Source organism: Carassius auratus, chromosome 11 (genome assembly GCF_003368295.1).
Source record: "Carassius auratus strain Wakin chromosome 11, ASM336829v1, whole genome shotgun sequence".
Taxonomy (NCBI): domain Eukaryota; kingdom Metazoa; phylum Chordata; class Actinopteri; order Cypriniformes; family Cyprinidae; genus Carassius; species Carassius auratus.
This window is the reverse complement of record NC_039253.1, coordinates 4,220,900-4,234,759: the sequence shown is the minus strand read 5'-3', so window position 1 is coordinate 4,234,759 and position 13,860 is coordinate 4,220,900. Positions and strand designations below refer to the sequence as shown.

Here is a 13,860-nt window from a genome sequence, read left to right as displayed (position 1 = left end):
CCCTTGTTTGTCCTGAACAGTTAAATTGCTCACTGTTCTTCAAAAAATATAGGGCCCACAAATTCTTCATGTTTCCTTCTGGAGCATCAATGAGCATTTTAACATTTTATAATATTTGATATTGAGTATAATATTGAGTCCCTTAGTTGTCCTTGAAAAGATGGATCTCAAAATCATACAGTCATTGTTGGAAAGGGTTCAAATACGCATGCTAGAAAACCAAAGAATTTGTGGGACTTGAAGGATTTTTCTGAAGAACAGCAGGCAGTTTAACTGTTCAGGACAATGGTTTATGATGGTTTAATCCTAAATCCTAAATCTGTAGGATTGAAGATATAAATTAGATAGTATATACATCATTTTGTTTAAAAGTGTGGGATAAGGAGGTTACTTATATAAGGAATTGATATTTTTATTCAGCAAGGATGCATTAAATGTAACAGTAAAGAAACTTTAATTTTAGAAAAAAAAAAATGAACTTTCTATTCATCAAAGAATCCTAAAGAGAGCAAAAAAATGGTTTCCAACAAAATATTAAGTAGCACAACTGTTTTCAACACTGATAATAATACTAGATGTTACTTCAGCACCAAATGAGCATCTTATAATGATTTCTAAAGTATCACATGACACTGAAGACTAGAGCAATGGCTGCTGAAAATTCTGCTTTGTCATCGCAGGAAGAAATTAGACTTACACCATATTAAAAGACACAAAAATAACCCAGACTTTTGAAAGGAAAATAAAATAGTTTTTTGGTCAGGCTATACTGATATATGCCACCCATCATCTGTCTGTAGCTGTCTGCAGTCAACAAAGCTGAGCCTCTCAGCTGGGGAGGACACACAACATGAAGAACACAGAAGACACACTCTAGCTTATCTCACCCCTCACTGCGCAGGAGAAAGAGACTCTCTACCACTGGGTGCTTTAGGCTGCTACTATATATAAGGGAATACACACAGTTATCTCTCCACTCTTTTTCGGGATACTAGGGGTTTATTGTGTGATGATGTTTGGCTTACTGTACATTACCACACTTATCACATAGCTACTTAACTAATAAAACAACAAACAGTCTATACAGAAGAGACTAAAACTAGAAGAGATATGGAATAAATAAAACTTCTGAATCAACATTCAAAGAAAGAAAGAAAGAAGAACGGAAAGAGAAGAGATTCACCAGATGAAGGATGTGAGTGGAGGAGTGTGAGGAGACTCACCTCTGGGTCTGGGTGCTCTTTTCCTGCGGTCTCTGAAAGCAGCTCCAGACTGCAGCGCCTCCAGTAGACAATCCATCACACCGGTCTCATCGTTCTCTACAGGAGAGGAAGAAAGAAGAGAAAAACATTAGGATGCGGAGGGCCATTTCATAGTATCACTAAAACCGGCCTTAAGGATCTCTGCAGGAATGCTGAGAGAAAAAAAGCCCCATTAAAGCGGCCTTCTGTGGACAGTATATCACAGCGTCGACTCGGACAATTTGAGAGGCAGACAGGCTCTTAAACTCCTCTATACATCTCCTCTGCACCTCTACACAAATCCACGGATGTTTTGTAGCGTTTGGAGGGCCGATCGTAAAAACAGCTGAGTGGTGCAGGCAGTTAACCTCAGGCCACTGGCTTTCACACAGAGGGACTCCAGAGACAAGAGGAGGCCTGTGGGACCCGCGGCATGCAGGAGAAACACCACACTATATCGCTCACGGTCACAAACACATCACGCATGTGCTCGCACCGCTGCTTACCCAACACTTTACACACACTTCCAGTGACAGAGAATGAATCAGCTTGGCAGGAAAGCGTGCATTTCAGCAGGTTTGGAGAAAAAGGCTTGTGTGAGAGGATGTCTGTTGTGTGTTGAACCTGTGGATGTGTAAGCGTGGGTAAGCGTTAAGGGCCTTGACTCTGTAACCTCAAAATATTAATCTTTACACTGACACGGGCACACACGCGCACAACACAACACAAATCAAAAAGCATGTGAGCGTGTATGCTGCATGTATATCGCATTCAAAATAAAAGTTTTTGTGTACATAATGTGTGTGCACTGTATACATTTATTATGCATACAAATACACACATGCATGAATATATTTAAGAAAAATATGCTCTATATATTTATATAATGTAAATTATATGCATATAAATATATACATGTAAATATATATGTGCCTTTCTATATAAATAATAAATATACACAGTACACACACATTACATAAACAATTTTTATTTTATTTTGGATGCGATGAATCGCGATTATTCATTGCTCAGCACTAAATATACAGTATATTATAGAAATGGCAAATACAAATCACAATAAAAAAGAAATACATAGATTATAATTAAATTATCCTTGCATATTATAAAATATGGCAAAAATACAATAATGGCTAAATTATTTATATATATATATATATATATATATATATATATATATATATATATATATTATATCGCCGTTGTTAATAGAGAAGATGCGCAAATCCACTTCATTTTCAGCGTTTTTTGGCACATCTTCTCTATTAACAACGGCTCTGTGTAGTAACAGCTGCTCGATGTGAAATCACGCACCTGATGGAATTAACCGCTGATTAGAGAACTGGCTTTACTGACGAGATGCGCATAACGATCGGCCGATCGTGATCTGAGCACCCCTAATATATACACATTTCAATTAAATTATTTGATCATGTACAATTTATAATTTGATTTACTAATATATATATAATATGTAAAGAAAATCATTCTTTTGGTATGACAAATTCAGTATATATGAAAAAAAGTAGTTGAATGTAAGATAAGGTTTCCTCCTTTTTTGCTATTATCACTCAATAGAACAAATCTGTTTCATCTGTAATTCAGCATTTATCTACAGTAAAATAAAAAAATATAAAAGAAAACACAATTATAGAGGCTTTATAAAATCGACTGTCTGAAGCATCTGTGGGACTGTGCCATTGTCACGGGTGCATTGCTCTCTGTAAAAAGCCAGGCAGACTCAGTCATATGCTCAGATAATATAGTGAGGCCATTTTCAATCAGCAACTATTGTCTGAGTAAGAGAGGGATGGAGAAATAGAGAGCGTGCGTGGAAGCGAGAGAAAGTGAATCGAGGAGAAGGTATAGCTCTTTTGTACAGAGTGTTGTCAGTAGTTCAGCCGACCAACAATGAAAACTATCAGGGAAGAGAAAGCACAGAACTGTTGACCTTTACTAGCCAAGCTTCAATTAGACGAAGAGTGTGAGTCTGTGATAAAGTGTGTGTATGATAGACCAACCACTTATCATCACACTCTCCCACAGAAATTCAGTGCATTGCTAAATGTAATATATTATATTTTAACAAATTAAAAAAAGTCCTTCTTTTGATATTATGAAGAACATTTTCAAAGGATTGAAACCTAATTTCCATATTAAAATATGCTTTAAGCAAATATATTTTTGCCCTAAATACATTAATAATAATATTGTTTTGACAGCCAAGACTTTTCCCTCGAGTATATACTGGCTTCACTGTGGTTCTGGCATCATTTTATCCATTCTTCCAGGCAGATTTGCTCCAGGCTGTTAAAGTAAGTAAGATGACACCTAAACGGCCTGAACCTGTCAAACAGTGCCACCTATTCTCAGTTGCCAAGGCCATTTTAGGACATTTCATGCTTTTAAACATTCTTCTGGGCTTGTATCTGGGACCTTTGTTTTGGTAAAAAAAAAAAACAAAAAAAACACACCTTTGTCGAAAGACTCCCTTTTTTGCAAACTGAAACATAATTTTGCAAACTTTTCCTTTATTTTGCATCAGCCATTCTTCCTTTTATAACAGCATATACCAGGCCAATGCTAAATCTGTGGTATATCAGTGTTAATTTTGTTGACAAATAATTTTTTCATAATATTAATTAACAACATTTTTTCAACAACGACAAGAGGACGATAATGAACAAACTCTTTTCGAATGAAAAAAACTATGACGTAAATCTATTGCCGTTTCTGCCAACGAATAAAAACGAGACAAAAATGCTAGGGAGGGAGAATTTGGGAAGAGATTCATTCAGAACGAAATCTGCTGCATGGTTAGAAAGGTTAGATGTGTAAATATGAACACATATGCTGCACCTCGCATAAAATGTAAAAAAAAAAAAAATGTCAGTATGTGGATAAATTTGGATAAATCTGACAATGCAAGAGAGAACTAAGAGAGAATTTAAAAAAATCACTCACTGCTCTTGATTGAAAAAATTTAGTATCCCTAAAGATTAACCTACATTTATTTACAGAAATAAATATGTCTGCTTGAAAGAATGGAGAATATGGAAAACAAGTTGTTGAATGCATAATTAGCCTGTAAAACCATTGGTATTTCATTAAAAAGAAGATCATGTTCTTGTTCTTTATGAGAAGTGGTTTTATTTAATTTTAACATTTATTATTTATAATTTTAATTAATGCATAACACTTTCAGAAAAAAAAAGCCTTTTTGAGAGTTTGTCATTTCAATTTTAGCTGTCTAAATTCACTTATCGACTAAAAATAGATGACTAAAATATAACTAAAACTAAACTGCATTTTAGTCAAAATACTATGACTATAAAACTAAATAAAAAAAATTCTGTCAAAGTTAACACTGGTATACATGTCACTTTAAAGCTAAAAATGGTTTTCTGTTAGTCTCATCTGACTAGGAAATCTTTTCCACATTCCCCCTATGAGCAACAGTGCCGTGTGTCAAGCCTTTTGGCAAACTCCAGAAGTGCTGCGACATGGTTCTTTTTGAACACTGTCCTCTTTTGTGTCACACTCCTGTATGGGACAGTGTTGTCCAGGGCTCTTGATATGTTGTTGGGTGCACCTTCAGCTCCAGAACTCTGTAGCCCCTTCAAAGTGTTTGCTTGCCTCTCTGTAGCTTCCATCACAAGTCTCCTGCTTGCTTGTGCAGAAAATTTGGTGGAAGAACAATGTCTAGACAGTGCTTGCCTGGTTTGATGTAGCTTCCACCTCCTCAACCAACAATGCCCACAGGGACAACCAAACACTGACATTATTTTTAATTGCATTGTCCTCTTTTGACAATTTATGCATTTGTTTTATATATGCTCTTTAGTCATTATTTCCCCCTGTATAATTTAATTCACAGACTGAATAATGCTCCCATAACTGGGAGTTTTTGGTCATGAATTTGCGCAAGAGATTTTAATGATTCACAGGTAGAGACCAATTATAAAGCAATCTTGTCCTTATTTGAGCAACTGTATTTATCTGTGTAACTGAAGAGCTTCTACAACCCAGGTACTAAATATTTATATAAACAGCATATTTCAGTTTTTATCTTTAATAATATTATCTAGTGCCATGGTAAAAAAAACAAAATTAAATAACACTCTATTGTGGTTAAATTTAGCAATTAATACACAGAGCATATATGTGCTGAACTGTTAGGCATGGTCCGTACGGATCATGGATCATCCACAATCCATTCAACCACTAACCACAAGTGTGCGTCTAACTTTTCATTACTTGAAGGGATACACTTAAAGTGTTGTAAAAATGCAAGTATTTACATAGCTATATTTTATATTTGTGTTATTTGCATTTTGAAATCAACTTCTAAATTTCTGTTCAGTATCCCCTATTAACTTAACTTTTGGTGCTTCTAATTATGTGATAAAATGCAGTTGCAAAAGTTGTACAAAATAAATATCACCACTACTCATCTCTGCACCAATAAAATGTACAACACTTTGTTAAAAAAAAAAATAAAAAAAAAACTATTAAGCCTACTATATTAATATTTAACTTGCATTAGGAAGGGTTTCTGTGACCTTTTTAAGACCTGGGACAGTCTTGTGCACAAGTGTGGGTACTGTATATGATTTACTGCAAACTCTAGTGTGAATGTGCACAACCGCCGTTGATTTGTCTCACATACACGCAAAGAGAGACTGCAAGAGCTAGAGAATCTACCATGCAAAATTGACGCATTACATGTAAACTATATTCTTTGTCGCATTTTCCTGTCAAAATAAATAGTTCCTTTGGAATTCTTTAGGTTTTAAGAACTACTGGGCTCTTATTGGCTGGCGCTCACCTATTATAGTCCCTGTTTTGATTTCAGCAAATCAATTCAAGCGAACGCACACATTTTGATTAATATTCATGAATCCAGCAGCTCATTAATCCTTTGTAAGTTTTATATTGTTCTTAGTACCTTATATGACTATAAGTCACACTTTTTTTCATAGTTTGGCTGGTCCTGCGACTTATAGTCAGGTGCAACTTATTTATCAAAATTAATTTGACATGAAAGAGAAAACATTACCGTCTACAGCCACGAGACGGCGCTCTATGCTGCTCACCACTCCTGTACTCTAGACTACAGGACAGCGCCCTCTCGTGGCTGTAGACAGTAATGTTTTCTCTTGGTTCTAAATAAATGCGACTTATAGTCCAGTGCGACTTATATATGTTTTTTTCCTCGTCATGACGTATTTTTGGACTGATGCGACTTATACTCAGGTGCAACTTATAGTCCGAAAAATACGGTAGTAGAATTCAAAGTATTATTATTATTATTTAATTATATTACTTTTGGTTCCTCCCCTCCCCCTTTTAGAAACACTGAATGACCAACAATATCTTAAACACCACCACCAGTCCTAAGTTCAGTTAAAATGACTAATATATGCATTCACTCTTTCTGTAAAGAGAAGTGGATGTGTGCAAACGTGGTGACCAACTACAAGGAACATCTTACCTTGCCTTGACATCAAGGGTAGTACTAAATCATGTTTTGCTTCGGGATCAAACATTTATTTCACTCACTAAAATGCAAATCAATTTCTAACCTTTATATTATATGTTTTTTCAGAATTTTTTTGGTTGGTATTCTGTGTCTATGCGTTAAAATAATCCTACCTTAAAAATTACAGACCCTTCAAAATCAAAGTCAAAAATCATGTTCATGAAAACAAGACATTCAAAAAACACTTTTTTTTTTTTTTTCTTTTTTTTTTACTCGGCCGTCCTCCATGTCTCCGCTGATAGCAGGCAGTGTGAGTGAGTGGTGAGCAAATTAATTTTTTTTTTACTCCTGAGTGCCAGGCCAAGAGCGAGTGGCTGGCACTGAACCTGACCGCGAGAAAATGAGGCATGAATGTCAATCACTTATCTCAGTGTTCCAACACCATACTCTTCACCCACAGGACCCTTGACTGCTGCAGCTGTCACAGCGATGCTTTGGAAACCAGAGCTCTCAGATGGACAGACTGACAGGCACTAACGGACAGGTGTGAAAAGACAAAGGTGCACCAGCAGGTAACTCGGTACTACAGAAAAGCCAGTCGATAAGAGAACAGGGAGAAAGTAAGAGAGTTATAATAAGGCTGAGAGGAGAGAAATAATGACTACAAACATGCTATTTAGTGGGGGCTTGAGGAAAGAGATGTAATCATGGAAAAGCACATGAATGTCCGACTGCATTTGTGTGTGTGTGTGTGTGTGTGTGTGTGTGTGAAAGGCTCTTCGCTACACCCACATGCACACCTACTGTTCAATCAGACCTGACTAATTACATGCAGCCTTGAACCAACACAATTTACAAGTAAGGGTCATGCTTAGAATATTTACTTCTTTCCGAGAAGACAGAGAGAGGGGAGAGAATGCGAGTCAAAGAAAATGAGAGTGAATACGGACTGGGATGAATGACATTAGCATGCACACAGTTTTCCATTTGGCTGCTACTTTTTTCAGAAGATAGGACTAGGTAGTCAGGATGCAGGAAGGATGACTAGACTGACAGAGAGGGTGTGATTTAAGGGAAATGGAGAAAGGGAGAGTGAACCCAGAAGAGTGATAAGTGATGGGAGGTAGCCTGCTGGGTCTCTGATGGAGGAGAGAGGGATGGAGGGTGGCTTTAATAAAGAGCTGAGTGAAGAAGAGAGAGGAGGTGTGAGAGGGAAGGATATGGTGTGATTTAGCAAGGAACGGAAAAGATGTTTGGCTTGATTGCTGTTGCCTCTCTTCTCGCTCTCCCTCTTTCATAAATACAAGCGAGAGGGCAGCACAGTGGCTCAGTGGTTAGCACTGTTGTCTCACAGAAAGGAACCTTTCTGTGGAGTTTGCATGTTCTCCCTGTGTTTGCGTGGATTAACGCTGGGTGCTCCGGTTTCCTCCCACAGCTCAAAGACATGCAGGTTAGGTTAATTGAACATTCTAAATCGTCCCCAGACGTGTGTAATGACAAGGCTTGTGTATGGATTAACTGGTTCTCTCCATGAATATGGCCACAGATGCTGGATTTGCATTGAGAAAGAAAGAAAGAAAGAAATAATCAAGCACAAATACTAGAGAGTGAATAGAAGAACTCAAACTGGAGAGAAAGACAGAGAGAGAGAGGGCAATCGTTTCTCAAATAAAACCCTAAAAATGTATGTTCCATGAATCAATACAAAAATCTTCAATGAACACTTTATCCAACATAAATAAATAAAAATGATATCAAAAAACAAAAAAACAATATATATATATATATATATATATATATATATATATATATATATATATATATATATATATATATATAGGTTTTTATCAATATGATTGAGGATGTATTTAATTATATTATTTATTATTATTGTTATACTATTATATATTAAATCCTATTTTGTATTTAAATACAAAAAGTGGAAAATAAATAAATAAATTGAATCTTAGTGTTTTTGTTTACTTGTTGATACAGGAAATCAGCAGTCTAATAAAGAGGTTGAATGGAAAAAAGTATTATATGTTTTTTTTTAATAAAAAAATAAAAAATAAATAAATGCATTTAAATACAAAATAGTATTTTGTATTTAAATGCATGTATTTGAAATACTGCCCATCACTGGCAACAGACACGTTCTGTGTGATGTGAACTGGCCTTTGAGGAGAAGCTACACTTCAGCCATGCTAAAATGTATGAAATGTTTCATACAGATCACAGAAATGCATGATATTTGCTGATCTGAGATCAAACAAATGTGTGTGAAGGAACTGGACAGGCGTTTGCACAGGATGAGCTATAATGACAGAACAGCACAATCATTTCTGACGTACACAGAGGTGCTCAAAGTTCACATCCATTCTCTCTCGTGTTTATCTGAAGAGGGTGAAAGAGAGATGACAAATAACGAAGACCGCAATTACCTCCCATATAATCTTTCATCAACCCTCTTTTCTTGTTCTCATCTTTCACATCATATTTTCCCGAACAGATACAAAGAGCACATTTGCTCAGCTGTCTGTCTGCTATGGCTTTGACAAAATGCCACCTGCTAATCTGATTTGTCAGGTGCATATTCTGATCATTAAACCGTAAAGGTCAAATATTTTCACTATCCTCAAAGAAAGGAAGAAACGTCAGTGAAAGATAAAGAGAATATTGTTGGATCTCATGCATTAGCTCAGCTGGAGTTAATCTGAGGCCTGGAAGGTTCAATCTATCATAGAAATCTTATAGAAACTCATGATTTGTGAACCCAGCAGAGCGGTAATGATGTCAATACCATGGGTTTTGATTTCCTATGAACACACTAACTGATAATATGCATACACTGAGATCACTTGGGATAAAAGCATCTGGCTAATGTAATGCAGCCTTTGCAAACCAGTAGCTGGACCTGATAGGAAACCATCAAAGATGCTGTGCTAATTTTAAATACAAAGTATATATATATATATATATATATATATATATATATATATATATATATATATATATATATATATATATATATATAAACAAGTGTATAATATAAAAACATGCCGAGGATACACTAATCGCATTGCAAGTTAATGACAGTTCTTTAAAGGTGACATATAATGAAAATTTTCCGTGTTTAAGTGTCATAATCAGGTCCCAGGTACATCTACCAATCCAGAAAACATGAAAAAGAATAACCCAGTAAATTCTGATAAGCCTTTCTCTGCAAACGTGTGAGAAAACAAGCTGCTAAGATTTCACTCCCTGTGATGCAGAAAGGGGATCTTATAATATTACTGCCCCTTAATCTACATGTCTCCACCCACGGCGCCGCCACTGAGTTTTCCAGTTCCAACGCCATGGCAAAAGTTTGAGCAAAGCATGCTAACTGTTCAGTTTGGCTGCACTGTCGAGCACAGAACACTATTTAAATGTCCCAACCTCTGATGAGACAAGAGAGCAGTGATTTATTCATTTATTTACTGTATATTACTCTCCTGCACCACAGAACAAATATAACCATGCACCTTCACAGACACAGCCAACTGTTTTTGTAACGTGTGTTTTTAACATAAAGGTGTGTATTTGACAGTTTAAGCACAATAAGACATGAAAGAGAGTTAACTACTCACATCCCGAGTGACAGTTGCTTTCTGTGTGTTTGCATCTAATGTGTGCGCTCGAAAAACTATGTCAGAAGTTTAAACTACTATGGTTTAAAACAACAGATTTCAGCATGATAGATATAATAATCAAAGCCAGAGTACCTGAGGAACGAGCTATAAAGGCACCGCCCTATTCTGGAAAAGGGGGCAGGGATCAGCAGCTCATTTGAATTTAAAGAGACATGCACGAAAACAGTGTGTCTCTTTTTTTCCAATCAAAAATGATATAATAAAAATTATCTGTTGTATTTTGAACTGAGACTTCAGAGACACATTCTGGGGACAACCAAGATTTATATACCATCTTGTAAAAAGGGGTATAGGTGCCCTTTAATGTAAATCTGAGCTTTTGCACACGGAGAAATCTCATTGGTCCAAATCTTGCTCATATCATTATATTATAAAGGCTGTGACAGTCGAGCAGTGTATTTTCAGTTCAGTGTGGAGAGACAAATAACTTGAATGTAGCTGAGTGAAATTCTTCGAAGGACTGTTCAATTCTAGTCTCTCTGTGAGCTTTGATTTCTTTTAAAAAATTTTATTAAGCTTTAATTGCATCTGTCTAAGTACATACTCCTTTCCACAGGCTGTTTCATCAGCTCGTTTCTGAGCTCCAGGGAGCTGGGAGCCCCCCCTGTGGCTTCCTCCTGGAGGAAAGCCGATATCTGGAGCAGAGTAGCCGGAACGCTGGGCTTTTACAGCACTTGGTGGAATTAGGAAGCACACAGGCGACTGTATTTGCTCCGTGTCTATGGATATGTGGCCTAATTCTGTTAGATATCTGGTCTGTTGCTTTCCACAAGCACAGAGACCCTCCCCCTCTCTCTGAAAACATGCTCACGTAGTTCCCTCTACTCCTCCGGTCTGGTCTTGAATCATCGCTCTCCCAGTGTGCTCCAAAACATTTCAGAGGAAACTAGTGCACAGCTTCCTCTCCTGCAAACAGTGCCAAACCAATTTATTATATTTTTTTCTCTGTCTCACATCCCACCACCCACCAAAGAGCGGCCCGTTTACACTAACCCTAACACGTACAGACCGTCGCCTCTCTCAACGGGGCGGTTCAGATTGCCACGGTGCTTTAATTGACAGTCTCCGAGGAGACAAACAGGAGAAGTGGCAACGGTAACCTGGAAACACAAAAGAGCCTATTTGTGCCGTCTGACTTCAGACGGGAGACAGACATCATCAAAAACTGAGAGTGAGAGATAAAGAGAGAGAGGGAGAATTGTTATTATTTTTGAATAAAGACCAGCTGCTTGTTCCTTTTTCCAAAGCAGTGCACACACTGTGCTCAGTGCAGCCCTCTGTGTTAAAGAGCTGCGCACACACACTCGCTGCCACACGCGTGTCACATCAGAGCTCTGAGCGCGGGAAAGAAAAGAGAGATAAAGAGGAACATGATTAGAAACTAATTGGTGTGAAAGAGATTTGTGATAGAAAGCAGACGGGGGAAGAGGAAGCAGAGGATGGTCTCTCTTTGAAGGCGACATTCTCTGAGAAGCGCTTTGATGTTGGCCCTCTGTCTACATCTCCTGCTGCACCTGAGCCAGGACGAGTGCTAGAAAACAGTTTTTCCTTGCCACTTAGGGCTGCGCAATTAATCGAAAAATATACAATTAATAACAGCAATTAAGTCAGTGGAAATAGTGTTCATTAAAACATTTCTTTAAGAAACAACACTTAAATATTCTATTTGCAACACTTTCCTTTTGCAACGGATGACAGTTGGAATCAATCACAGTCTACTAAAAGCATGAATGCATGGCCTGTCAGTGAAGATTCTGAACTATGAACTATGGTAACGTTGGGCCCTTTAGAATTTTTAAATTAATTTTTTTTTGTGCAACATTATACATCACAGGACAGTTATGTATAATGTTACAGTTAAAACAGTTATACAGTTTTTGACGTCCAGCCTTCATGGACAATTATTTATCACTTATAAATGTTTAAATACAAAATTAATAGTATTTATTAATATTGAAAAACATTATTTCACATTTTTATAATATTTAACAAAATAACCGTTTTACTGTATCTTTTATAGCAAATAAGTGCGGATGTCCTTGCTACCTTTCTGTGCCTTGTTTCAACATTCAGTTGCATTGTGGTCTATGAAGGGCCAGAAAGCTCTAGATTTAATCAAAGATATCTTAATTTGTTTTCCAAAAATGAACAAACGCCTTGAGGATTTGGGATTTACAGAATTTTCATTTTTGGATGAATTATCCCTTTGAAAGTGAAGAAAACACCCATGTACTGTACAAGGTAAAGAGCTTTGATTATAACGGGAGTTTGCACTAAACTGTAAAACACAATTGCATGAAACTGTCTAAATCTGCAATCAGTAACAGCTTCAGTGATTATAAGGTGTTCAGTGACAGACTCAAGTATTGTCACATTACTTTGTGTAATTTATTCTAGAACCTAATAGCAGTTGGGTTTTTCATGCTGCTAAGAGAGCCAATATAAACTCAATGAGTTCATGAATACACACACACTAACTAGACTGAAGATCTATGAGATCAGAATCAAGTATGCTATAAAATGAGTAAGATGGGAAAAAATACCAGGACTGCTAGGTGTGTGCATTTTATGTTTTCTGCACACATTGCACTGATGAGAAAGGCCAGACTCAGAGTCTCGGAGTAAGTGCGATGGTGTTTACTACAACAGGGCCACAATAACAAAACTCACTTATGAAAATGGCACACTTATGCAATTACTGTACATGTGGCAGGTAACAGTTAGCCATCTGAGTGGCTGCCTAAACAAAATCGCTAACTATTGCAGAAAAAGGAGCTTCCTTGCTTCTTTGGCTCTAGTCTATCCTGTGCTAATTTTAATGATAACACCGATTAGCACGCGCTGGGAAGCTGCAGGGCAAGAGTGGCTGCTCTGAGGCTCGGCATCTGTGGACAAGAGAGGGCAATCACACTGGTTGACTGGACAGGATGCAGTATTAGCTGAAGAGACACCTGAGGCCTCCTGAAAGAGCCACGTTTATACACACTCCGACCAGTTGGGAGGCTGCCAGAGCCTGCTCAACACACATACACTAACTTGCTCATTTACATGCTCTCCACCTCATGTATCTTTCTCTTTTTGTATCTGAATCAGCACACACTCTTCCACCTGTGGCTCAGCCACTCATCCAGGAGCGCAAGCAGAAAGACAGAGAGAGAGAAAGAGATAGAGAGAGGGATTGGTCTGAAACTATAAGAGCCTGCATACTCTGGCGTGAAGGAGTCACTGGAAGGAGGACACTGCTGGTGTTTGATTGATGATGAAAGGATGAGAAAAGAGCGATAGAGAAGTGGCTACAGATATGGGAGAAAGTACCCACATGACACTTTGAGGCTGAGAAATATAGCTTAAAAAAAAATTCAATATCTTAAAAAAAAATCTTTTTTTCTTTTGACAATAGCCAAAGTATTGAAATGCAAATTGCGAT

The 13,860-nt window shown here is 37.3% G+C and overlaps 1 protein-coding gene across 1 annotated transcript in view; it reads right to left on the bottom strand.

Moving 5' to 3' along the window:
- Nucleotides 1-13,860, bottom strand: part of LOC113110818 (protein diaphanous homolog 3-like) — a 211,720-nt gene that overhangs the window by 66,342 nt on the left and 131,518 nt on the right. The window contains exon 21 of the mRNA XM_026275020.1: nt 1,224-1,319. Coding sequence (XP_026130805.1) covers nt 1,224-1,319 — 96 coding nt within the window. The remainder of the gene's footprint in view (nt 1-1,223; nt 1,320-13,860) is intronic.